The 27,641-nt window shown below is 41.1% G+C and overlaps 1 protein-coding gene across 2 annotated transcripts; it reads left to right on the top strand.

The window, feature by feature from the left end:
• Positions 1 to 82: 82 nt before the first annotated feature.
• OGFOD1 (2-oxoglutarate and iron dependent oxygenase domain containing 1) lies at positions 83 to 27,552 on the top strand. 2 transcript variants are annotated; one of them, XM_036833194.1, is made up of 13 exons: positions 83 to 345; positions 1,878 to 2,023; positions 13,331 to 13,377; positions 16,312 to 16,412; positions 19,981 to 20,097; positions 20,684 to 20,775; positions 20,981 to 21,109; positions 21,410 to 21,523; positions 23,519 to 23,598; positions 23,878 to 24,185; positions 26,039 to 26,161; positions 26,603 to 26,661; positions 27,152 to 27,552. In XM_036833194.1, exons 1-13 carry the CDS (start codon positions 192 to 194, stop codon positions 27,311 to 27,313), a joined length of 1,632 nt encoding a protein of 543 aa, XP_036689089.1. In that variant the 5' UTR covers positions 83 to 191; the 3' UTR covers positions 27,314 to 27,552. The 2 variants fall into 2 exon arrangements, with proteins under 2 accessions (XP_036689089.1, XP_036689090.1); XM_036833195.1 differs by lacking the exon at positions 83 to 345 and adding an exon at positions 409 to 616.
• The last annotated feature ends 89 nt before the right edge of the window (positions 27,553 to 27,641 follow it).

Here is a 27,641-nt window from a genome sequence, read left to right as displayed (position 1 = left end):
CTGCTGGGATGGCCACAATATCTGGAGCTCCCATTGGTAAGTCGGGTATAGATTCCGCCTCCCTTTACTTTGGTACTTCCTATTAGATAGCGGTGGAGAAACACGGGAAATGAGGCATTCTGGGAATTGCAGTCTCCGTAGGAAAAGAGCCGCTAGATTAGTGTGACGTGGGTCTTGCAGCTTGCGAGGAGATGAGTGGTAAGCGGCCTGCTGAGCCCGTCCCGGGCCGGGCTGGGAAAAAGGGAAAGAAGGAGGTGATGGCGAAGTTTTCGGATGCTGTCACGGAGGAAACCTTGAAAAAGCAGGTGGCTGAGGCCTGGAGTCGCAGGACGCCGTTCCGCCACGGTAAGCTGGTGCTGTGAAGGGGGAGGCGCAGCGCCGGGTCGGGGGCCTCTGAAAAAGTCCTGGCACTCTAGCTGATTCCTGAGCAGCGAGGCCACAGGGGAAGAGGCTCTTGGAGAGAGCGTGACTTTGCCACCTCCGACTCTCCTGCCTGGCCTGCTGTCCCTTTTCCAAGTTCAGTTTGGATTTAGAAACCTAGAAGAGGAAGAGATGAAGGCCAGGGAGTTTCGGGAAGTAAAGGGCATGCAAGTTCATGGAAATTCTGGAATTAGAGGTGAGGTAGAATCTTCTTAACTGATTGTGCGTCGTTGGGCAATGGGTTCAGCTCCTTACTATATAAAGTAGGATAACTAATAGTATTTCCCTCGGAAAGATGTTGACTGTGATTAATAATCTAATGTATGTATGCATCAATACATATTTTTCTGAGTAAGGACCAGTAAACATTTGGACACATAGTCGAGTGGCTTTTGCGGTTTTCCTCCGAAGGTGACGCTCGTTTGTCCCATAATAGCGTAGCCAGAGCATTTGCTGGGAGCTGCCAGATAGCAGGCACCTGAGCTTACTCAGTTTTGCCGGCCTGTAGTTCAACAACGTGACCCATGAAGGTAAACATGGTTTTGACCAAGGGAAGGAACCTTCATCAGATGATTCCAGCCTCAGCTTCAGATATCACCTTATAGGATAAGAACTCTGCTTAATGCATCATGCTTTCCCTTCTAAAGTTTGCCATGATTTTTGTTTCAGTGGTTGAGTGCTTTAAGAGATGAGTCCTTGGTGTCCCAGATGCACATAGAAAGTGGTAGCTTCGTGTTTGGAGTGTAAGCTCTGGACACTCAGGGACTTTTCAGTTTCCTTATGTGCGGGATGGAGATAGTGATGACATCTACCTTAGAATTGTTGAGAAGATTAAATGAGATAATGCATGTTAAAGCACCACTGTGCCTGACAGCTGGTGGGAGGTGGTGGTGGTTTGTATTAGAGGGGTACATAATCTGTCCCACCAGAGGCAGTGGGTAAAACGTTGAGGTAAAACTCAAAGAGTTAGAGGAGGTTGTGCCTGACCTGATTTTTTTTTTTTTAAGAAGTATGTATTTTATAACTTCCTCTAGCAGTAACTTAGGCAAAGAAAAAGGGTTGAAGAAAAATTGGCTGCCAGTATTGTTATTCTCGTTTTTAATTTGCTACTCTCATTTGAAGTTTTGGAGGAAATGAATTAAGACTCTAAAATACATTCAGCTGAATAAGTAATTGTTGAACTAAAAAACCCCCAAAAGAGCAGAAATCTTAATTTAGTGACATCGTTTATACTCATCTTAAGGACTAATATTTTTAAGCACAGTACCTTTAAAAAGTAGTAGTAAGTGGGGGAAAAAAAAAAAGGAAGAGCTTATAATTCTTCCCCCAAATCTTAAATTTTAGGTACTAGATTTCTGAAAATTCACGACCATCCCTTTTGTATTCTCTCTACTGTGCTGCTCACAGGTCAAAAATACAAAAGGGAAAAGTGATAGATAATGCTTTCCTCCCCACAGAAGCCATTGTCATGGACATGGACCCCTTTCTTCACTGTGTGATCCCAAACTTCATCGAAAGTGAAAACTTCTTGGAAGGACTTCAGAAGGAACTTTTGAACTTGGACTTCCATGAAAAGTATAATGATTTATATAAGTTCCAGCAGGTATTTATGGCCCTTTCACATTAGCTTTTCCACTTCAGAAATTCATTTTCTATAAAATCATTGAACACCTGTAGACTTGAGGTTTTAGTTTGGGTTTGCCATTGAGGGTCCTTGCCTTGACGTTGTTAAAAGCATTAATTTATTTAACATAAGCTGAGTGTTAACTATGTGTTTGGTGCTTTAATTATTATATGGAAGTCTTTGCCAGTTCCTGCCCTGAAAGCCTTTAAAATCTAAAATAATAGAGGTGATAGTGATGGTGAAAGATAGTCAGAAAATACAGTAAGCCGGTAAGTAAATACATTATAAACAAAAAGGATAAGTACATTTTGGGGAGTGGTATAATGAAGAGAGTAGTACATTGGAACGTAATAACCATTTAAATTTTTGAGGTCATGTCTTTGTTTTAGGTGGCTTGCTGTATTGCAGTATGTCCTGCAGAGAGTTAGATCTGTTCTTTTTAAATCGGTGGACAGTTGAATTTGGCAGAAAAGACTGTTTCAAAATCAAGGCTGGTTTTCCTACTCTTAGAAGACAGGCCCAGTCTAGGTATAAAAACATATAGGTCATTGGTTTCCCCAGTTTGGGGGGATATCTTTTAGTACATGGCATACATCACTCTTAGAAATCGTTATAGAACCTCAAGGACATCAGCCTTTAAAATCACAAAAAATAAAAGTGAAGATTAAGAACTATTTTGTTTTCTTTCCATTTCCCGCTGATTTCTTTTTATCAGGGATAAAAGAGTAACAAATTTTTCTGTCTTGCATTTATTCTTTTACACTAGAGCTGGTTGTGTCCCCCAGTCTGTCTATCTTTGGGCCTTACACATATGATTGAATTAACCAAGTTAGGTTAAATACACGAATGATGTTACTCTTAATAATTCAGAAAATCTAATGAAAAATAACTTTTAACCATAGTAAAGTTGTATAGGTTAATTAAAAACCATAGTTGTCTGCCTTTGTAATTATATCAGCTTTGATAACCCTAGGCCTCTTTGGTTGATTTGGGGCTATATGCATCTCTGATTACTGAAATTGAGAAAGTGGTTTTTTTTTATTTTTTTATTTTATTTTATTTTATTTATTTATTTATTTATTTATTTATTTAATGCTATTCTTGTCTGCTTACATTCTTTATATTTATGTATGTATGTATGTATGTATGTATGGCTGTGTTGGGTCTTCGTTTCTGTGCGAGGGCCTTCTCTAGTTGTGGCAAGCGGGGGCCACTCTTCATCGCGGTGCGCAGGCCTCTCACTATCGCGGCCTCTCGTTGCCGAGCCCAGGCTCCAGACGCGCAGGCTCAGTAATTGTGGCTCACGGGCCGAGTTGCTCCGCGGCACGTGCGATCTTCCCAGACCAGGGCTCGAACCTGCGTCCCCCGCATTGGCAGGCAAACTCTCAACCGCTGCGCCAACCAGGGAAGCCCGAGAAAGTGGTTTTTACTTAATGCAATTTGGTAGATGAAAATACTTCTAATTGTGAAGTCAGTGAGAGGCAAAATAATAGAAAGGGCCCTGGGTAATGAGAGGAAAAAGAAGCAGCCATTACTTTAGATCCCCATGGGTGCTTGATGAAACTCTGCTGTGAATAATTTTTACTATGCTCACTTTGGGACTGAACTTCTTCATCCTAAGACAGTAAATATAAAACCTGCTTTCAGTCTCCTGTCCCATAAAACTTCACTTATATCCCTTTTTCTTTGCTTGTGCTGTGAATTGACTTGATAATTGGGTCTATAACAACTTCTAGTCCTCCTAACCAAGTTTGTCATTAGGAGTAGCCTGATACTCTGTATTTTAAAGCAAGCATTACTGAGTGCATGCTTTATGCCATGCTAAGTGCTTTGTATTTATTAATTCATTAAATCCTTATAATGGTACATTACTGTTCCTGTTTCACAGATAAAGAAACTACATCAGGTTTTCCTTCTCTTCTGGATCATTCCCTTCAACATACCAAAAAAAAAAAGAAAGAAAGAAAGCTGTTAGTTCTTCTCTTAAGGAAAAAAACGCTGTTGACCTAACTTTCCCCTTCAGCTATCACCCCATTCCTCTGCTCCCCTTGACAGTAGCATTCCTTCTGAGTCATCTGTAGTGTCTCAAATTCCTGTTCTGTTCTCTGTTAAGCCCACTTTATTAGGCTTTCACCTGTTACACACCACTGAAACTACTTGTCAAGGTCACTCACACCTTGCACATTAGTAAATCCAGTCATCAGTCTTCAGGCCTGGTTTTACTTGACTCTCGGCAACATTTGACCTACTTTGTTACTCCTCCTTCCTGGAGACTCTCCCCCGACCCCCCCTTACTTTCAGGAAACCATCCTCTCTTCATTTTCCTTCTACCTCACCAGTGAGTCCTTCTTAGTTCCGTTCAGTAGGTCTTCCTTTTGTACCTGGCTTCTTAATGACAGAGTACTCTAGGGCTTAGCCTTTGGATCACTTCCAAACAGATTGCAGAGAGTCTCATGGCTTTGCCTCTACTCTAGGATACCTATGAAGTGTCTCATACTTTCCAAAACTAAACTCCTGATCTTCTCCCCCTAAATCTGCTCCACCTGCGATTTTCCCCATCTCAGTTCACAACAATCTTTCCAGCGGCTGAGGCCAAAAACCTTGAGGTTATCCTTGATTCCTCTCTCACACCTCATCTCCAGTCCATTGGGAAATTCTGTGGGCTCTACCTTCAGAATATATTCAGAAAAGCCCACTTGTTTCCACTTCCATTGCCAACACCTGATCCAAGCCATCTTTTTCTCTCACCAGGATTATTCTCTTCGCGTATTAACCAGTCTCCTTGCTTCCACCCTTGGCCACCTACAGCCATTGTGTTCTTTTAAAATGTTAATGGAGGGACTTCCCTGGTGGCACAGTGGTTAAGAATCCACCTGTCAATGCAGAGGACACGGGTTCAATCCCTGGTCCAGGAAGATCTCACATGCTGTGGAGCAGCTAAGCCCATGCACCACGAATACTGAGCCTGAGCTCTAGAGCCCACAAGCCACAACTGCTGAGCAGCATGCCGCGACTGAAGCCCATGCTCCTAGAGCCCGTGCTCCGCAACAAGAGAAGCCACCGCAATGAGAAGCCCACGCACCACAATGAAGAGTAGCCCCCACTCGCCACAGCTAGAGAAAGCCCGTGTGCAGCAATGAAGACCCAATGCAGCCAAAAATAAAAATTAATAAAGTAAAAAAAAAAAAAGTTAATGGACCCAAGAGAATTGAAAACATTTGTTCACATAAAAGCTTGTACATAGATGTTTGTAGCAGCATTATCTATAATAGCCAAAAAGTAGAAACACCCAACGTCTGTCGACTAATGAATGGATAGACCAAATGTGGTGTGTCTATACAATGGACTATTATTCAGCCAGAAAAAGGAATGAAGTACTAAGTACTGCTGCAACATGGATGAACCTTGAAAACATACTCAGTGAAAGAAGCTAGACACAGAAGGCCACATATAGTGTGATTCCATTTATATGTAATGACCAGCAAAACATATGTAGAGACAGAGAGTAGATTAGTGGTTGCCAGGAGCTGGGGAGAGGGGGGATGGGGAGTGACTGCCTGATAGGTACAGGGTTTCTTTTTAGTGTGATGAAAATATTCTGGAATTAGTGGTGACAGTTGCACAACAGGTGAATATGCTAAAAATCCACTGAATACACACTTTCAGGTGGTTAAAATGGTAAATTTTATGTGAATTTTATCTTCAGTTTTTTTGTTTTTTTTTTTTCACACACACACTGTATTTTATTTTTACAAGAGATAAATAGACTGACACCAAGCATTGTACATGGATGACCACAACAAAAGCAACAATGATTGCAATTACCAAACATGAAACACACTCATACTATGTCATAATATTGACATTCAGTCCAGTAATCCTCCACTGTAACAGCTCCTTTACTTTGCAGTGAAAATTGATTTGTATATTCTTTGCCTCTGAGTCCTTGTGGGATTTTTTTTTTTTTTAAATTCAGACAGAAAGTCACAAAAATTATACTCATCCTCATCAGTTCACTCAGTGTAATTAATTTTTTTTTTCATCTTGATCTTTTGTTAGCACTTTTTTGAGTTCATCAGTTTTTCATTAGAGTTCTGAAAATGCTTATTCATTCAGTTCAGCAGTACAGTCAGTTACCAGAAACCTGTACTTGTCAGAGTCTTTTCCATGAATTTCTTGAAGATGAAACCCTTTTATAGGAACATATTTGCAAAATCATCAGAGTACACCCAGAACTGTCTGTAAATGACAAAAGACTTAAAAATGACCGTGGTTAAAGATTTGATGAAAGTTCATAATAATGCAGTTGACAAGAAAATTAGTTATTTCTGAGATATACATTTTAAAGTAATAACTAGGATTATTACTTATAACATTATACCAGAACATATAAGATTTTTAGAAATTTCATGTAATGTCTGAAACATTTATATTAACATATTTCCATACATATTTCCATACAAATACAAATATAAGATTTTTAGAAATTTCATGTAATGTCTGAAACATTTATATTAACATATTTCCATACATATTTCCATACAAATACAAATATAAGATTTTTAGAAATTTCATGTAATGTCTGAAACATTTATATTAACATATTTCCATACAAATAACCCAATGAAAGTTTAGTATTAGTTGTTTTGTTTGTTTTTTTATACTGCAGGTTCTTATTAGGCATCAGTTTTACACACATCAGTGTATACATGTCAATCCCAATCGCCCAATTCAGCACACCACCATCCCCACCTCACCGCAGTTTTCCCCCCTTGGTGTCCATATGTCCATTCTCTACATCTGTGTCTCAACTTCTGCCCTGCAAACTGGCTCATCTGTACCATTTTTCTAGGTTCCACATACATGCATTAATATATGATATTTGTTTTTCTCTTTCTGACTTACTTCACTCTGTATGACAGTCTCTAGATCCATCCACGTCTCAACAAATGACTCAATTTCGTTCCTTTTTATGGCTGAGTAATATTCCATTGTATATATGTACCACAACTTCTTTATCCATTCGTCTGTTGATGGGCATTTAGGTTGCTTCCATGACCTGGCTATTGTAAATAGTGCTGCAGTGAACATTCGGGTGCATGTGTCTTTTTGAATTACGGTTTCCTCTGGGTATATGCCCAGTAGTGGGATTGCTGGGTCATATGATAATTCTATTTTTAGTTTTTTAAGGAACCTCCATATTGTTCTCCATAGTGGCTGTATCAATTTACATTCCCACCAACAGTGCAAGAGGTTCCCTTTTCTCCACACCCTCTCCAGCATTTGTTGTTTGTAGATTTTCTGATGATGCCCATTCTAACAGGAGTGAGGTGATACCTCATTGTAGTTTTGATTTGCATTTCTCTAATAATTAGTGATGTTGAGCATCTTTTCATGTGCTTCGTGGCCGTCTGTATGTCTTCTTTGGAGAAATGTCTATTTAGGTCTTCTGCCCATTTTTGGATTGGGGTGTTTGTTTCTTTGATATTGAGCTGAATGAGCTGTTTATATATTTTGGAGATTAATCCTTTGTCCGTTGATTCATTTGCAAATATTTTCTCCCATTCTGAGGGTTGTCTTTTCGTCTTGTTTATGGTTTCATTTGCTGTGCAAAAGCTTTGAAGTTTCATTAGGTCCCACTTGTTTATTTTTGTTTTTATTTCCATTACTCTAGGAGGTGGATCAAAAAAGATCTTGCTGTGATTTATGTCAAAGAGTGTTCTTCCTATGTTTTCCTCTAAGAGTTTTATAGTGTCCAGTCTTATATTTAGGTCTCTAATCCATTTTGAGTTTATTTTTGTGTATGGTGTTAGGGAGTATTCTAATTTCATTCTTTTACATGTAGCTGTCCAGTTTTCCCAGCACCACTTATTGAAGAGACTGTCTTTTCTCCATTGTATATCTTTGCCTCCTTTGTCATAGATTAGTTGACCATAGGTGCGTGGGTTAATCTCTGGGCTTTCTATCTTGTTCCATTGATCTATGTTTCTGTTTTTGTGCCAGTACCATATTGTCTTGATTACTGTAGCTTTGTAGTATAGTCTGAAGTCAGGGAGTCTGATTCCTCCAGCTCCATTTTTTTCCCTCAAGACTGCTTTGGCTATTCGGGGTCTTTTGTGTCTCCATACAAATTTTAAGATGATTTGTTCTAGCTCCGTAAAAAGTGCCATTGGTAATTTGATAGGGATTGCATTGAATCTGTAGATTGCTTTGGGTAGTATAGTCATTTTCACAATGTTGATTCTTCCAATCCAAGAACATGGTATATCTCTCCATCTGTTGGTATCATCTTTAATTTCTTTCATCAGTGTCTTATAGTTTTCTGCATACAGGTCTTTCGTCTCCCTAGGTAGGTTTATTCCTAGGTATTTTATTCTTTTTGTTGCAATGGTAAATGGGAGTGTTTCCATAATTTCTCTTTCAGATTTTTCATCATTAGTGTATAGGAATGCAAGAGATTTCTGTGCATTAATTTTGTATCCTGCAACTTTACCATATTCATTAATTAGCTCTAGCAGTTTTCTGGTGGCAGTTTTAGGATTCTCTATGTATAGTATCATGTCATCCGCAAACAGTGACAGTTTTACTTCTTCTTTTCCAATTTGTATTCCTTTTATTTCTTTTTCTTCTCTGATTGCCGTGGCTAGGACTTCCAGAACTATGTTGAATAATAGTGGTGAGAGTGGACATCCTTGTCTCGTTCCTGATCTTAGAGGAAATGCTTTCAGTTTTTCACCATTGAGAATGATGTTTGCTGTGGGTTTGTCATATATGGCCTTTATTATGTTGAGGTAGGTTCCCTCTATGCCCACTTTCTGGAGAGTTTTTATCAGAAATGGGTGTTGAATTTTGTCAAAAGCTTTTTCTGCATCTATTGAGATGATCATATGGTTTTTATTCTTCAATTTGTTAATATGGTGTATCACATTGATTGATTTGCGTATATTGAAGAATCCTTGCATCCCTGGGATAAATCCCACTTGATCGTGGTGTATGATCCTTTTAATGTGTTGCTGGATTCTGTTTGCTAGTATTTTGTTGAGGATTTTTGCATCTATATTCATCAGTGATATTGGTCTCTAATTTTCTTTTTTTGTAGTGTCTTTGTCTGGTTTTGGTATCAGGGTGATGGTGGCCTCATAGAATGAGTTTGGGAGTGTTCCTTCCTCTGCAATTTTTTGGAAGAGTTTGAGAAGGATGGGTGTTAGCTCTTCTCTAAATGTTTGATAGAATTCACCTGTGAAGCCATCTGGTCCTGGACTTTTGTTTGTTGGAAGATTTTTAATCACAGTTTCAATTTCATTACTTGTGATTGGTCTGTTCATATTTTCTGTTTCTTCCTGATTCAGTCTGGGAAGGTTATACCTTTCTAAGAATTTGTCCATTTCTTCCAGGTTGTCCATTTTATTGGCATAGAGTTGCTTGTAGTAGTCTCTTAGGATGCTTTGTATTTCTGCGGTGTCTGTTGTAATTCTCCTTTTTCATTTCTGATTTTATTGATTTGAGTCCTCTCCCTCTTTTTCTTGATGAGTCTGGCTAATGGCTTATCAATTTTGTTTATCTTCTCAAAGAACCAACTTTTAGTTTTATTGATCTTTGCTATTGTTTTCTTTGTTTCTATTTCATTTATTTCTGCTCTGATCTTTATGATTTCTTTCCTTCTGCTAACTTTGGGTTTTGTTTGTTCTTCTTTCTCTAGTTTCTTTAGGTGTAAGGTTAGATTGTTTACTTGAGATTTTTCTTGTTTCTTTAGGTAGGCTTGTATAGCTATAAACTTCCCTCTTAGAACCGCTTTTGCTGCATCCCATAGGTTTTGGGTCATCGTGTTTTCATTGTCATTTGTCTCTAGGTATTTTTTAATTTCCTCTTTGATTTCTTCAGTGATCTCTTGGTTATTTAGTAACGTATTGTTTAGCCTCCATGTGTTTGTCCTTTTTACGTTTTTTTCCCTGTAATTCATTTCTAATCTCATAGCGTTGTGGTCAGAAAAGATGCTTGATATGATTTCAATTTTCTTAAATTTACTGAGGCTTGATTTGTGACCCAAGATGTGATCTATCCTGGAGAATGTTCCGTGCGCACTTGAGAAGAACGTGTAATCTGCTGTTTTTGGATGGAATGTCCTATATATATCAATTAAATCTATCTGGTCTATTGTGTCATTTAAAGCTTCTGTTTCCTTATTTATTTTCATTTTGGATGATCTGTCCATTGGTGTAAGTGAGGTGTTAAAGTCCCCCACTATGATTGTGTTACTGTCAATTTCCTCTTTTATAGCTGTTAGCAGTTGCCTTATGTATTGAGGTGCTCCTATGTTGGGTGCATATATATTTATAATTGTTATATCTTCTTCTTGGATTGATCCCTGGATCATTATGTAGTGTCCTTCCTTGTCTCTTGTAACATTCTTTATTTTAAAGTCTATTTTATCTGATATGAGTATAGCTACTCCAGCTTTCTTTTGATTTCCATTTGCATGGAATATCTTTTTCCATCCCCTCACTTTCAGTCTGTATGTGTCCCTAGGTCTAAAGTGGGTCTCTTGTAAACAGCATATATATGGGTCTTGTTTTTGTATCCATTCAGCCAGTCTATGTCTTTTGGTTGGGGCATTTAATCCATTCACGTTTAAGGTAATTATCGATATGTATGTTCCTATGACCATTTTCTTAATTGTTTTGGGTTTGTTTTTGTAGGTCCTTTTCTTCTCTTGTGTTTCCCACTTAGAGAAGTTCCTTTAGCATTTGTTGTAGAGCTGGTTTGGTGGTGCTGAATTCTCTTAGCTTTTGCTTGTCTGCAAAGCTTTTGATTTCTCCATCAAATCTAAATGAGATCCTTGCCGGGTAGAGTAATCTTGGTTGTAGGTTCTTCCCTTTCATCAGTTTAAGTATATCATGCCACTCCCTTCTGGCTTGCAGAGTTTCTGCTGAGAAATCAGCTGTTAACCTTATGGGAGTTCCCTTGTATGTTATTTGTCGTTTTTCCCTTGCTGCTTTCAATAATTTTTCTTTGTCTTTAATTTTTGCCACTTTGATTACTATGTGTCTCGGCGTGTTTCTCCTTGGGTTTATTCTGTATGGGACTCTCTGCGCTTCCTGGACTTGGGTGGCTATTTCCTTTCCCATGTTAGGGAAGTTTTCGACTATAATCTCTTCAAATATTTTCTCTGGTCCTTTCTCTCTCTCTTCTCCTTCTGGGACCCCTATAATGCGAATGTTGTTGTGTTTAATGTTGTCCCAGAGGTCTCTTAGGCTGTCTTCATTTCTTTTCATTCTTTTTTCTTTAGTCTGTTCCGCAGCAGTGAATTCCACCATTCTGTCTTCCAGGTCACTTATCCGTTCTTCTGCCTCAGTTATTCTGCTATTGATTCCTTCTAGTGTAGTTTTCATTTCAGTTATTGTATTGGTCATCTCTGTTTGTTTGTTCTTTAATTCTTCTAGGTCTTTGTTAATCATTTCTTGCATCTTCTCAATCTTTGCCTCCATTCTTATTCCGAGGTCCTGGATCATCTTCACTATCATTATTCTGAATTCTTTTTCTGGAAGGTTGCCTATCTCTACTTCATTTAGTTGTTTTTCTGGGGTTTTTTCTTGTTCCTTCATCTGGTACATAGCCCTCTGCCTTTTCATCTTCTCTATCTTTCTGTAACTGTGGTTTTTGGTCCACAGGCTGCAGGATTGTAGTTTTCCTTGCTTCTGTTGTCTGCCCTCTGGTGGTTGAGGCTATCTAAGAGGCTTGATGGGAGGCTCTGGTGGTGGGTAGAGCTGACTGTTGCTGTGGCGGTCAGAGCTCAGTAAAACCTTAATCCACTTGACTGTTGATGGGTGGGGCTGGGTTCCCTCCCTGTTGCTGTGGCGGTCAGAGCTCAGTAAAACCTTAATTCACTTGACTGTTGATGGGTGGGGCTGGGTTCCCTCCCTGTTGGTTGTTTTGCCTGAGGCAACCCAACACTGGAGCCTACCCGTGCTCTTTGGTGGGGTTAATGGCAGACTCTGGGAGGGCTCACGCCAAGGAGAACTTCCCAGAACCTCTGCTGCCAGTGTCCTTATCCCCACGGTGAAACAGAGCCACCACTCGCCTCTGCAGGAGACCCCCCAACACCAGCAGGTAGGTCTGGTTCAGTGTCCCCCAGGGTCACTGCTCCTTCCCCTGGGTCCCGATGCACACATTACTTTGTGTGTGCCCTCCAAGAGTGGGGTCTCTGTTTCCCCCAGTCCTGTCAAAGTCCTGCAATCAATTCCCACTAGGCTTCAAAGTCTGATTCTCTAGGAATTCCTCCTCCCGTTGCCGGACCCCCAGGTTGGGAAGCCTGACGTGGGGCTCAGAACCTTCACTCCAGTGGGTGGACTTCTGTGGTATAAGTGTTCGCCAGTCTGTGAGTCACCCACCCAGCAGTTATGGGATTTGATTTTACTCTGATTGCGCCCCTCCTACCGTCTCACTGTGGCTTCTCCTCTGTCCTTGGATGTGGGGTATCCTCCTTGGTGAAGTCCAGGGTCTTCCTGTCAATGATTGTCCAGCAGCCAGTTGTGATTCTGGTGCTCTCGCAAGAGGGAGTGAGAGCACGTCCTTCTACTCCGCCATCTTGTTTAATCTCCTATCTTCAGTTTTTAAAAATTAAATGGGATCATATTATTCCTTTGCCCAAAATCTCCAAAGGTTCTCATTTCTCTGAGTAAAAGCCAAAGTGGTTCTAAGGCTCCCATTGCATCTTTGGCCCCTTCTCCTGCTGCTCTCCCCCAAATTGCTGTTGCAGCTGCACAGTCTCCTGCAGTTTCTTGAACAGGCCAGGCATTCTTCACACTCAGGACCTTGAATCTGCTTTGCTGAGATATTCCCTTGGTACACCTCCCAACCTCCTTCAAGCCTTTGCTTCACCTCAGTGAAGTCTAACCTGGCCACCAAATTTATAATTGCAAACCCTTCCCCACTCTCAGCACTTCTGGTCCCTCGTACGCTGCTTTATTTTCCCTCGACATTTGTCACCTTTTTTTATACTGATAATCGACTTTTTATGTTTGTTGTCCCTCTCCGTCAAGAATATAAGCTCCACTGTAATAACTATGTAAGTACTTGTTGAATGAATAAGGCACAGAGAGGCTAGGTAACTTGCCCGAGTCATAGAGCTGCCAAATGGAGGGGCCATACCTCAAACCCAGGCAGTTTGGCTTCAGAGTCCAGGCTCTTAATGACAGTGCTCTACTGCCAGAGTGTTCCCTAAACTAGTCTCCTCTGTGTGTCTGATTTATGAAGGAAATCCTTTTTTTTCTTTTTTTCATGATCAAGTCTGATGATCTGAAGAAGAGAAGAGAGCCTCACATCTGTGCTTTAAGGTAAACAAGCGCTCATATTTGTTGGGTGCATAATACGTGCCAGACGGAGGAGTAAGTGCTTTAAATGTTAGGTCATACAACCTTTGTTGGTGTTATTGTCCCCTTTTGTAGAGGAGGAAACAGACTCTGAGAAATTAAGTAACTTCTTCAAAGTTAACTAGGTAAAAATTGAGGGAACTAAGATATAAACCTAAGTCTGTCTGATTCCAGGGCCCAAGTTCTCAATGATAAAGTGTTCAACCGTTAGTAATCAAGGAAACAACGCTGGAGATACCATCTTTCACATGTTAGTTTGCAAGTATTTAAAACAAAAACTCCAGTGTTGACAGAGGGGTAGATACCTTTATACAGTGCCGCTATCTTGAAGATGGTTTTGAAAGGTGTATCAAAACCCTTAAAATGATGCTTGTCTTTTTGTAGTATAATTCCACTTATAAGAATTTATCCTGAGGAAATAATTAAGGGTGTGCTCAAAAATTCTATACAAGATTGTTTATTGTGATGGTGTTTCTAACAGTGAAAAATCACAAATGCCCACCCATCAAGATTTATATAGCTAATGGTACAAAACAAAGTGAAAAACTATACAATCGTTGAATATGATGTGACTTTATTTATTTATTTTTTTGGCTGCGTTGGGTCTTTGTTGCAGTGCGCAGGCTTCTCATTGCGGTGGCTTCTCTAGTTGCAGAGCACGGGCTCTAGGCACACGGGCTTCAGTAGTTGTGGCTCGCAGGCTCTAGAGCGCAGGCTCAGTAGTTGTGGCGCACAGGCTTTGTTGCTCAGCGGCATGTGGGATCTCCCCGGACCAGGGATCGAACCTGTGTCTCCTGCGTTGGCAGGTGGATTCTTAACCACTGTGCCACCAGGGAAGTCCCAATGTGTGTGACTTTTAACACATGAGTATGGTAAAGTTATTTCATCATCCTAAGATACTTTTTGTGTGTGTGTATTTTAACCTCTCTGAGACTCAGTGTCTCACACAATTATTGTTGTATCCTATTTTTTGAAGTGACGTATAAAATGATGATACTTCTTGCAGGCAAAGGCATATTAGGCTAGATGAAATAAACTTATCAAGAGAAAAGAAGTTAAAATAGCATACATGGTGGATCCCATATGAAAAAAGAGACGTATATTTGGATACCTACGTGTGTACAAAGGAAAAGACTTGGAAGGATGGAATGTTTAAATCTGGCTAGTAGGACTACAGGTTTTTTAAAGTTTCTTTTTACTTATAATAGGGTTTTTTCCTAGTTTTGCTACAGTAAGCCCATGTTACTTTGTAATAGCTGTCTGTTTTTCATCTATACAAGTTATATTTTCTCATTCTTTTTTTCTCTGCAATATTTCCATAAATGGTAGCAGTCTGCAGTTTATTTCTTCTAAATCCTGAAGTATTGCTCACGTGTTAACTGTAACTCATAATATTTCATATTTATTTTAGACCTTTTTTCCCCCAAGACCATGCTTTAAAGCACTATCTCATTAGTTCATACCACACCTCTGGTAAGCATTTCTTTCCTATGGGACTGAGTTACATTCTGTATCCAACGCGTAACAGCCAGATGGTAGGAGAGATGGAATTCCTTGGTCTTTACCGAAAGGTGATCTTTTTATTTCCCAGTTGGGTTCTGTGATTTCTCTCATGAATACAATTAACAAATGAGAATGACGGGAGAAAATAACCCTGTCGTGACACTTTCATAGGGTAACTAGAGAAAGAGCTTTCTATGGAATAAATTTGTGGAAGCTGATGTTACCAATAACAGAGGGAATGAAGGCTTTGATAATACTAGTTACGTAAAGCATCAAGATTCAAGATGTTGCAAAAATGTTGACCACCTACATTACCTGAAGCCTGGTTTAGCAGTTTGCTATGCTGACCTATTATGTCTAATGTGCAACTCTGCCTATAAAAGTTACATGGCACTTTTGTTTGGACTAACCAAGCACAATATTTTATGGAATTTTTTGGATTGGGTAGCATACAGTGTAAAAAGATATTTGGTAATAAAATTTCAGGGCATCAACCTGGAGATTTGGTATCTAGTTATTAACAGCACAATTGCATTTTATGGGGATTTCAGTGATGTACATTTGGACTAGAATGATCCAAAAAATACTGTCTCTTCATGTGCAAAATTTGAACTAACATAAACCCTTTAAAAATGTTTTTTAAAATGTTTTTCCAGTTTTATTGAGATATAATTGACATAAAAAATGTTAATTCATCAAAGTTAACATAATTTCAAAGTTGACTGCCAACTGAGTAAGTTTTAATTTGTGTTAGAGTTCTATACAGAGCCACTTTAGCTGGTAAATGGAAATGTTCAACCATCTTTGTTTTTTCGGTATCCTGTTAATATCAGAACTTCTGTGAAAGAGTTTATTATTACTCAATTAGCATAATAGTCACCATTATTTTAACCTACAACAGTGTCACCCACCCAAGTGTTCATTAAACAACAGTGCTGAAAAACAGCTCTAAAAATCAGTGACTTCCGACTGGAACATTGGTGTTCCTATGACAAAGGCCAGACCACTGTCGTGATAGGGCAATACTATAAATTTAAGGGTAAGAAAAATAAGATGAGGGACTTCCCTAGCAGTCCAGCGGTTAGGACTCTGCGCTTCCGCTGCAGGGGGCACTGGTTCAATCCCTGGTTGGGGAACCAAGATCCCGCATGCCACATGGCGTAGCCAAAAAAAGAAAAGAAAAGAAAACAGTAGAGCAAAAATATATTGCAATAGAGAGATTTACATTTATTTCTCTGGGACTGTTACTCCTAAACTTTGCAAGTTTAAAGTGAGGAACATTCTCAAGATTGGATCTTAAATAAACCAAAACCTCCAGGAAAAAATAGTTGTGGCATAGATCCAAATGGAGCCCACATTATGGTGTAACAAGTTATCTTTTGTTTACATTTCTAGGAAAATTCTGTTTGAACATTTCCGGGCTTGGCTTTCAGACATTTCGAAGATTGACCTGGAATCAACCATTGATGTGTCCTGTGCTAAATATGAATTCTCAGGTAAGAAAGATTAAAACCTTGCTGTCGCTAAGATTTAAAGGCTTTAACTAAATGATCATGGGAAGACAGTTGTCAGTGTTCCAAAATCCTAGACTTCGTGTCCCTGCATAGCATGAGGATCTTCTTAATGAGTACAGTCTGACCCAGCTCATGTATAGAAATGCCCATCTTATTGGAAGGTATAAGGCAGTGGTTCTCTTTGGGAGTATGATGAAAGCTATGAACATATTGTAACCAAGCAAGGGCTTGTGTGCCCGAGGCACACAAAGCCAAACTCTTGACAGCGGTGTTTGTAGCAAAATAAGGACGCCAAGCAAGGAGAATGGGCAGCTCACGCTCAAAAAATGTGAACTCCCCAGTGGCTTTCAGGGAAGGGTTTTTAAAGACAGGGGAGAGGGTTATTGGATGCGTGATCAGCTCGTGGACTTTCTTCTGATTGGTTGGTGGTGAGGGAACAGAATGATGTTTCAGGAATCTCAATCACTGACCTTCTGGTTCCAACCAGAAGTCTGGGGTCTGTGTGCTTGTGGTCAGCATATAATCGCCATCCTCCACCTGGGTGGTGAGGGGGTTTCTTAGTTTCTGCAGAACAACTCAAAAATATGCATCAGATTCTTATCTCTATCCCTTCAGGAGGAACTAGGAGTCCTGTGACTCTCGTCTCCTAATCATTAACTGCTTGAGCCTGCTCTTTGTAACCTGGGGGAGGCCTAGGAGACTGAAGCCTTTTTTTCTATAAACAAGAAACAAGGGACACAGAGGGGCTTTTGTGCCCAGGAAGGCTTTGCAGGGTCCTGCTTGGTTTCAGTATTTTCAGAAAAAGGCCAATAATGCACATACACACCAACTTTGCATACAGTATCAGGAAATTCAGAGATGATGGTGTAAGTTACTCTTAAACTTCCCAGGAAACACATAACTCCCTCAATGTCTTTTTTTTCTTTTGAAGGTAATGAGTGAATATATTCTTAAGGAAAAAATGTCAAACAATATAGCATACAGTGTAATCCACAACAGTCCCCTTCACCTTCTCCTTGTCCCTCTTCCTCTTCAGATGTGTCCACTGTCACCAGTTCGGGGTGCCTCCTTCTTGTTACCTTTCTGAGCATATAAATGTCCTTTTGATAACATGTTTGGTTTTCATCTGGAAGGAAAAATGTTTTGTGTTGTTTTGTTTTACTAAATAAAATTCTGCTTTGGGTTTACTCTCCCACGTTGTCCTAGGGAAGTACAAATTGGTAACAGCATTTTGAGGATAACTTAGACACATGAAGAGTCATATGCCCTTTTTTTAACTTTTTTTTAAATTTGAAGTAATTTCAAACTGACAGACAAGTGGCAAGCATAGTACAAGTAAGTTTTTTCCATTTTACCTGAGAGTAGGTTGCCCTTAGGATGCTCCGTGACCCCTGAGTACTTCAGTAGCTCCTACAACAAGGACACTTCTGCTGTGTGACAGTAGGAAGCCATCAGAGTCAGGAACTACGATTGGTACATTATTCCCATCTAATCTGCAGGCTCCATTCAGGTGCTATGATTTGGTCCTTTATAGCAAAGGGATCTGGTCCAGGGTTGTGCATAGCATTTAGTTGTCATGTGTCTTCAGTCCAGAACAGTTCCTCAGTCTTTCTTTGACCTTCATGATCTTGATGCTTCTGAAGATTTACAGATGAGTTATTTTGTAGAACTTCCCTCAGTTTGGGTTTGTCTGCTGCTTTCTCATGATTAGATATGTGTTCTTTTTACTGCATCTTATCAAGAGGTAGATGGTGTGTCATATTACCAGTGATATTAACTTTGATCACTTAATTAAGCTGGTGGCTGACATCAAGTTTTTTCCACTGTAAACTTGTTCTTTTCCTCTCTTTAAGTTAATAAGTATTTTGTGGGGAGACACTTTAAGATTATGTAAATATTCCATTTCTCATCAAACTTTGATTCACTTGTTTTAGCATCCACTGATATTTCTTACTACAGTTATTACTATGCAGGTTGTCAAATGGTGATTTCTTTCCTAATAAAATCATTTCTTTATTAGTTGTCATTCTACTGTAAAGAAAACCTTTCCCTCTCCCCAGTTACTCATTTGTTTATTTATGTCAGTGTGAATTTAAGGGTTACTATTTATGTAATGGTTACTGTCATTATGTTGATGCTCATATTGTCCCTGATTTGATCAAGAGGAGCCCCTTTAAGCTGACTTCTGTGTCCTTTTAGTATGTCCTCATGTTACTGAAACAAACTCGGGTTGCTCACAATGCAAGGCAAAGCCAATCTCCTGAAACCAGGTCATGGTGAGGGAAAGTACAGTTTATTCCAGGGCACCAGACAAGGAGAACGGGCCGCTCGTGCTCAAAAGACGCAAGCTCCCCGATGGGTTTTAGGGAAGGGTTTTTAAAGGCAAGGTGAGGGAGAGGGTCACAGGGTGCGTGATCAGCTCGTGCACAGTTCTCTGATTGGTGCATGGTGAGGTAACAAGGTGAGGTCACAGGGGTCAGCAGCCTCAATCTTCAGGTTCCAGCCGGTCTGGGGGCTACATGCTCGTGGTCAGCTTTTCTGATCTGGTGCGGGGGGTCTGGTTTCTATAAAACAGCTTAGGAATGTGTGTCAGACTTACCTTTACCATTGAAGCAGAACTGGGAGTCCTTGTGACTGACCTATTAAGTTATGGCTACTCTCGTCTGCCTGCCCTATCTTTGTTTCTGCATTCTTTGTTCCTCAGTCATTAGCTGCTGGGGCCTGCTCTTTGCTTCACATGGAGGGCCTAGGAGGTCACAGCTTATTTCCATAGCCTCTTTTTCCAATCAGCAATAAGCAGGGGACAGCAAGAGGTCTTTCGCCGAGAAGGCCCCTGCGTGGGTTTCACTCACTTTCACTCATCCTTCTTATTATATCTTACTTCCTAGCAAAACAAGATTTTCCAGGGTTATCTTATATTTCCTGTGCTCTAGACAAGTCACATTGATTCCTCTGGTTTCATTTCCACACCATAGGGTTCATTCTAGATTTCTCCTTTTCCATATTTGCAATTCCATTCTTCAACCTTGAGAAATCTGCCTTCCATTATTTTCAATATGTTTATTTGTTAAAATAATCCCTCCGTGTGGAATGATCTCACTTCACCCATAGCATCCCCTCCCCTCTCCCACCTTGCCCGGATGCCTATCTTGCTCAGTCCTGGAATAACTATGCAGCCATTAAAAGAGATGACAGAAAAGACATTTGCCATGTAATAAAAGAAAAAAAAAAGGTCACAAAACAACCACTGTAGGATGCTATTTTTTAAAAAGCAAATACATGTATGTTGAAAAATACTGGAAGAATATATGTAAAAATATTAGTAGTGATTGTCTCTGAGTCTATATATGTGTTCTTCAGTGTTTTTAGAGTTTTCTATATTGACAGTTTTATTTCTGTAATTATAAAAGAGGAGAAATAAGTGTCATTTTAAAGCTGGAGGAGCTGACGTTACGGAGGAATAGCAGGTGGACTGATAGTGAGCGCAGAGTCAGATGTCCGCTGCTCATTGCCGCACAGGGACATTACGGTGTGCGCTGAACTATTGCAGATGCCCTGCTCTGCCATGACGACGAGCTGGAAGGACGCCGGATTGCCTTCATTCTTTACCTGGTTCCTCCCTGGGACAGGAGCCTGGGGGGCACCCTGGACCTGTACAACGTTGACGGTAAGACAAAGGCATGCTCTTCAACACCAGCAGCCCCTTCTGGGTCCTTACGTGCTCTGTCTGTGCTCCTCGGGAGATGGAAGCTCTTCATTACAGTGGCGACCGCAGGGGGATAATTGCCAGCCCCGACAGCCACCTCTCCTGAGTTGTGCCTGAAATTATCATTACTCCAGAGATAAGTTAGAGCCGAGTTAAGATGAGGAATAGTCAGACCTTCTGAATGCTGGCCGTGGGAGGGTAGAGAACATGTGCAGCCACCCGTGGCTATGAATCTGCCAGGACCAGTGCCTCTGATGGGAGGTCAGGGTCTTTTTTATTTTTTAATGACTGACACCAGAGCTCGACTCCAGAAAACGTTCAGAACCTTTTCCAGCCTTCATCAGTAATAGAGGATGGTGGAGTAAGAACAGATATCACCTAGCAGAACTATATAAGAGGAACAGATGGAAGGGGGTGGCGTATGGGGATCTGGAGGGGACATTTAGCTACCCTTAGAAATTGGCGAATTGTCAAGGTGAAACGAGGCGGCCTGGAAGTGGTTAATGATGATGAAGCACATTTACGGATGTGTTCTCTCCCCACGCAGAACACTTTCAGCCGAAGCAGATTGTCAAGTCTCTTATCCCTTCGTGGAACACACTGGTTTTCTTCGAAGTGTCTCCAGTATCCTTTCACCAGGTAAAGACTGTGAGCCACAAATGCGTAGAGGGCCAAAGAGCATGCTTTTCAGTCGCCCGTTTTCTGAATGTGACGGCCTCCGGTTGGACAGTCCAGGCAGGTTGTTTTCACACCTAGTGTGAAGGGTCCTGAAATTAGTGAGCCTTGGCTGGTAATCTTCCCCTCTGGTCTTTGCATTGATGTGCTGCTGGTCTTGTCCTTTCAGGTTTCCGAAGTCCTGTCTGAAGAAAAGTCGCGTTTGTCCATCAGCGGCTGGTTTCATGGTCCTTCACTGACCAGGCCTCCCACCTACTTTGAACCTCTCATACCTCGGAGCCCTCACATCCCACAAGATGTAAGGATAAATTCCTGTTGCTGGGATTCTTGTCTTAGAAAAGCTGTGGCATATCATTTGCTTTTCTGGTTTTAAAAGTGGCTCATCCTGATAACAGAACTAGGCTTTGAGCTTGCCTTTCCACCCTTCTTAGATACACTTTTGATAGTGTCTTCTAAGGCAGAGCTTTCCAGAACTTTATTTAACAAGGAGAAAATTATAAAATGAAGATTTGCATACATTTTACTAGTGTAAAATGATGTCAGAACAAAAGCAGTAGGAATTATTAACCCACCCTTTGCATCTGCTGCTTCTTTGTAGCATGAAATTTTGTATGACTGGATCAACCCTACTTATCTCGACATGGAGTACCAAGTTCAAATTCAGGAAGAATTTGAAGAAAGCTCTGAAATTCTCCTAAAAGAGTTCCTTAAGGTAGGCCAGCAAATCCTGTCCAATATAGCACATTTGGCATGCAGCCTTGCTTCCTGGGTGGGTGAAGAGGCATCACTAAGAGTTTTTGTTGCTTTTTGTTTTGTTCCTGGTTAGCATGTTTACGTCATCCTCTTCAAATAAAGTGTAGAAATGATGATAATAGCTAACATTGGTATCAGTCGTATGTTAGTGGGTTGAGTCCCTTGGGTATTCCCCAGTTTTCTAGAATCTTAATCACACACGCTTTTTTTTTTTTAATTTATTTTATTTATTTTTGGCTGCACTGGGTCTTCACTGCTGCATGCGGGCTTTCTCTAGTTGCGGTGAGCGGGGGCTACTCTTCGTTGCGGTGCGCGGGCTTCTCATTGCGGTGGCTTCTCTTGTTGCGGAGCACGGGCTCTAGAGCACAGGCTCAGTAGTTGGGGCACGCAGGCTTCAGTAGTTGTGGTGCACGGGCTTAGTTGCTCTGCAGCATGTGGGATCTTCCCGGACCAGGGCTTGAACCTGTGTCCCCTGCATTGGCAGGCAGATTCTTAACCACTGCACCACCAGGGAAGCCCCCCACACACACTTCTATATTGGGGATGAGTGGTGTGTAGTTCCCATCCTAGTCATTTGATGACTATGGTACTTACCAATTACTTTTAAATAATAGAAAGATTACTGATTAACAAATTAGTAGCAAACGTTTGAGAATGATGAGGTAGCACATTATAGTGGAGAGAGAACTAGGTTAGAAGTTAGAAGACTTTATTTTTATTTATTTTTTTAATAAATTTATTTTATTTTTGGCTGTGTTGGGTCTTCGTTGCTGTGCATGGGCTTTTCTCTAGTTGCAGAGAGCGAGGGCCACTCTTCCCTGCGGTGCGCGGGCCTCTCACCGCGGTGGCCTCTCTCGTTGCAGACCACGGGCTCTAGGCGCACGGGCTCAGTAGTTGTGGCTCGTGGGCTCAGTAGTTGTGGCTTGTGGGCTCTAGAGTGCAGGCTCAGTAGCTGTGGTGCACGGGCTCAGTTGCTCTGCAGCATGTGGGATCTTCCCAGACCAGGGATCGAACCCGTGTCCCCTGCATTGGCAGGCAGATTCCCAACCACTGCGCCACCAGGGAAGCCCTAGAAGACTTTATATTCACGTCTTGGCTCCATGGTTTTACTGACCTGAGCAAATTACTAAGGTCTCACTTTTATTTCATCGTCAGTTAAACTGGGATAATACTTGCCCTGCCCGTCTTGAAGAGTTGTTGTGAGGGCCACATGAGATCACGTATGCGAGTGTGGTTTTCCCCAGTTGACCCTGGGTCCCATGGAATCACAGTCCCAAGAGTTGGTGCCTCCTTGAAAAAAAGGTTGAGAGACACTACATACTGCCTCTCTCTCTGAATTATATAGCTGACAATAGCATATTAAGGAATTCGAGAAGTATTACTAGTAAATAAACTCGTTTAACCCTATTTAACTCAGCTCACCTAAACCATCCTTTGGGATCCTCTTTCCTGTTTTACAACTAATAGGATAACTGTTTGTAGAATACTCCTTGGGAAACTGCATTAAACAAGTACTTATAAAGGCTCTTATGGAGAGTATTTTAATAGATTAATCAGCTTCTTGTACTACACTGGACTTTTTAAGTTTAGAATGCTGATTAAATCAAGGGAATGAGCTGAGGCCTAATGAATCTGTATTATTATATAGACATTTTCATTATAATAAATGCAGGAATTTGAGAGGTTTAGCAATTAGACATAAGACATACAACTACTTAAAGAAATGGCCCAAATTGACACTCAGGTGACTTGGCTAAAGCATGCTGACGATTTATCCAGTCTTTGCTCTGGCTTCAGCGTATCAGGACTGGGGGAGGTTGTGTGAAAGGGGTGAGAGTCACCTGGCCCTTTTAGGAATCAGCCAGCATGATTCCGCAGAGCTGCTGTACCTGCAAGACCAGTGTGGGATCATAGGGAGATCTGCTAACTGCTGCTTCATTTGCTCCTTTTCCAGCCTGAGAAATTTGCAGAGGTGTGTGAGGCTTTGGAGAAAGGAGATGTGGAATGGAGCAGCAGAGGTCCCCCTAACAAAAGGTAGAACCCATCATCCAAGACGTTTCCTTCTGCATTCAACACCTGCCTGTTTGTCTGCAAGGCTCACCTCCAATAATAGGACATTTGCCCTGATGATGTTTTGTTCCCGGGGACATCCAGTAGCAGGCCCTAACAAAACCTCATTATTGTAACAACTTGGACATTAGTAAGCTATGCAAGGTTTAGGGAGAGAGATACAAAGCTAATGATCAGCTTTCATCCCATGAGTAATACTACATCTGTGGCTTTGATGAACACCTTGGCATCGCTGCTTTCCAGGTTTTACGAGAAGGCTGAGGAGAGCAAACTTCCCGACATCTTGAAGGACTGCATGGCATTATTTCGCTCCGAGGCAGTGTTCTTGCTGCTCTCCAACTTCACAGGCCTGAAACTTCACTTCTTGGCCCCTTCAGAAGGTGAGCTTGAGGACAAAAAAGAGGGAGAAGCAGCCTCTGCTGCTGATGACACTGAAGAAGGGCCTAGCCGCAGTTCTGAGCCAGAGAGCAGGCGGGCGGCCATCAGCAGCAGCAGTCAGCAGAGCAACGAACAGACGGACCCAGAGCCAGAGGAAAACGATGCAAAGAAAGGTAAGCTGCTGTTACGTTCTGTCCTTCTTTTACTGTTAGGTATTCACGATTCAGTCATTTATTCACTCAACAAACATTTCTTAAGCACCTGCTATATGCTAGGCCCTATTTCTGGAGCTGGAGAAGAAGACAGACAAGGTCTCTGCTCTCCCTGGCTTATAGTCTATTGATAGTAGGAGAGGACAGAGATGAAATGATACACGAACAACAAGAAAACATCAAATAAGGATAGGTGCGCTGCAGGAAATCTGAATAGGGTTCCGTGCTGAGGAACGACTGGGTGGCCTCTTAGGTGAACGGGCAATCTGGACCAGCCTGTCTGAGGAGCTGTCATCCAAGCTCAGATCTGAATGACGAGAAGGACCTGCTAGAACAGCATTCCAGGTAGGAAGAACAGCTAGTACATTTTATTAGGCTAACAGTAGAACAAATGGTGGAGAGAAATATGACTGGCTTTACCTAAACCTACTCTAAAACACAAGAACATAAAGAAGAGGAAGGTGAGTGGCTTCTTTCTGCTAAGAACCAATATCAGCCTAAGAAAAACTTGCTTGAATTTGGACAAATAGGTAGAAGGAAATTATTAAAAGCAGAGGACGTTTAATCGTTTACAAACAAGATGGAATGGACACATGACATTAAACTAGTAGAATGTACAACACCAAGAGCGAACCCTAATGTAAACTGTGGACTTCAGTTAATAATGCATCAATATTGGTCAGTTGTAAAAAATAAATCACACTAAGGCAAGATGTTAATAATAGAGGAAACTGATGGGGAGGGGCAGGGGTTGTGTGTGGCAGGAGTAGAGGAACTGTACTTTCTGGGAAATTTAATTTTTCTGTAAACTGCTCTAAAAAATAAAGTTTAACAATAATCATGTTATTTTAAAAAAAATTTCTGGCAGCTAAATATATACTCCATCTGAAAATCATGGTAAAGAGAAATAGAAAGTCAACTTTTTTTCATTATAAGGCTTATATATATATATATATTTTTTTTTTTTTTTTTAATGCTATTCTTGTCTGCTTACATTCTTTTTATTTATGTATGTATGTATGGCTGTGTTGGGTCTTCGTTTCTGTGCGAGGGCTTTCTCTAGTTGTGGCAAGCGGGGGCCACTCTTCATCGCGGTGCGCGGGCCTCCCACCATCGCGGCCTCTTGTTGCCGAGCACAGGCTCCAGACGCGCAGGCTCAGTAATCGTGGCTCACGGGCCGAGTTGCTCCGCGGCATGTGGGATCTTCCCAGACCAGGGCTCGAACCCGCGTCCCCTGCATTGGCAGGCAGACTCTCAACCACTGCGCCACCAGGGAAGCCCTATATATATATTTTTTAAACTGAGTATGATATAGCAAGCTATGGATGACTTAGAAAGGTGTTTTCCAGTTAACTTTTTTTTTTTTAATTTTTATTTATTTATGTTTGGCTGTGTTGGGTCTTTGTTTCTGTGCGAGGGCTTTCTCTAGTTGCGGCAAGTGGGGGCCACTCTTCATCGCGGTGCGCGGGCCTCTCACTATCGCGGCCTCTCTTGTTGCAGAGCACAGGCTCCAGATGCGCAGGCTCAGTAATTGTGGCTCACGGGCCTAGTTGCTCCGCGGCATGTGGGATCTTCCCAGACCAGGGCTCGAACCCGTGTCCCCTGCATTGGCAGGCAGATTCTCAACCACTGCACCACCAGGGAAGCCCCTATAAGGCTTATATATTTAATAATATAATGGAGCAATAGGTCAGCTGAAGGTTTATGGAAATGGTTTCTCTTTAGTGCTATAACTATTCCTAATTATCATTCTTTTGCAATCTACAGTGGTATCAAGGTTATTTTTTTCTGGCCTTCTGTTGTTTTTGTCTTAGAATCAAGTGTTCCCACATGCCAGGGGGAACTGAGGCATTGGAAGACTGGTCACTACACTTTAATCCATGACAACAGCAAGACTGAATTTGCCCTGGACTTACTTCTCTACTGTGGCTGTGAAGGTAAGAGGGACAGTCTCTCCTGAGTGACCCTCTCTAACTGAACCAGTTCACAAGTAATTTGCCTTGGCCAGGATCTCAGATCACAGGAGCTCTATGTTGGAAGGGATCTTAGGGGTCATGAATTTCAGTCATCTCCCAACTCAGAGTACTATTTGTATCTGTGACCAAGGTAGAGGAGATGAAATAAATCATAATTTCCATCTAAGGAACCCCCCCAGAGCTTTTATGTAATTGTCCTTCTAGGTGTATTTTATATTCAGTTCTTAGTTTTCAGTTCTTATTCAGTGTTGGTTGAATGATAAATTCAGGCTTATAAGTCAGAGTTGGTTCTACTGAACTCCCAGATCTCCGTTTTAAGCAGCATGGGATCAGTTATTCGAACACATGATGTAACTCTTGCAGTGAGAGTTTGCTGAATGCTCTTTGTTTTCCCTTCATAAGGCTGGGAGCCAGAGTATGGTGGCTTCACCTCCTACATTGCCAAAGGAGAAGATGAAGAGGTAAGTTGCTTCTGACAGCAAACCATCCTTCTTTAGTTCTTAAAGATGCTTTCATTCTTCAGAGACCCAACTTTTATGACCTTCTGCCAGTGTCTTTAGCTGATAAATCCACATTGGTCTGTCTGGCAGTGGTTCTGATTTCTAGTAGAAAGTACTCAGCATGGAATAAAGAGGCTAAAGGATAATCACTAAGCATTCTACCCAGGTAAAAGAAATTCCAAATAAATTAAGAGTCAGATGGTGCATTCCCATGAATCTTTCAATGTAGTAAGAAATCAATGCATTAGGTAAAACTTTTCTGGGTATGTACTGGAATGGGGCCTATTGGAAAATGTCTGGACAGCAAGATCAGTAGCTCCTCCTAGTAAAGGATACTTTAAAGGATCCTCTATCGCCAGAGCCTGAGTATTTGATATGGAACCATCTGTTTGAGAAAAGCGGTGAGAAGAATCTCTGTGTTCTGATGTATCACTGTGTTTGCCTATTTCAGCTGCTAACAGTGAATCCAGAAAACAATTCTTTGGCATTGGTCTACAGAGATAGAGAGACTCTGAAATTCGTCAAGCATATTAACCACCGAAGCCTAGAACAAAAGAAAACTTTCCCAAACAGAACAGGTTTCTGGGACTTTTCATTTGTCTATTATGAATAAGGTTGGGCAAAGCTGGAAAGAGGAGACCCTTCCTCAGTACTGGGACGTCTGGAAGAGTTAGGCATCGAGTGAAGGAAAGCTACAAGGTGACCTGTGTGACAGCGTTCTTAAAACTGTGTGTGGTTGTCCTTTAGTAGGGCTCATAATGATTATCCTCAATCTAGACCTTGAGCTTGGAGATAGGTACTTATCTCTTCATGTAAAATAAAAAGGGGTTTTGTCTTTTTCTTTAACATTCAGTTCATTTTCCATATTGGCTTCTTAGTGATTAAAAAACAATATGTGGTAAAATATACGTGACATAAAATGTATCTTTTTCAAGCGTACA

Source organism: Balaenoptera musculus, chromosome 19, assembly GCF_009873245.2.
Source record: "Balaenoptera musculus isolate JJ_BM4_2016_0621 chromosome 19, mBalMus1.pri.v3, whole genome shotgun sequence".
Taxonomy (NCBI): Eukaryota; Metazoa; Chordata; class Mammalia; order Artiodactyla; family Balaenopteridae; genus Balaenoptera; species Balaenoptera musculus.
Note: the sequence above shows the minus strand (reverse complement) of the source record. Positions and strands in the feature narration are given on the sequence as shown.

Bases quoted from the DNA above. Each gene is read 5' to 3' on its own strand.
- OGFOD1 (XM_036833194.1), top strand. From the start codon at position 192: ATGAGTGGTAAGCGGCCTGCTGAGCCCGTCCCGGGCCGGGCTGGGAAA. The intron at 2,024-13,330 runs GTATTTATGGCC...TTCATGATCAAG, and splicing joins ATTTATATAAGTTCCAGCAG to TCTGATGATCTGAAGAAGAG. The intron at 20,776-20,980 runs GTAAAGACTGTG...TTGTCCTTTCAG, and splicing joins CTCCAGTATCCTTTCACCAG to GTTTCCGAAGTCCTGTCTGA.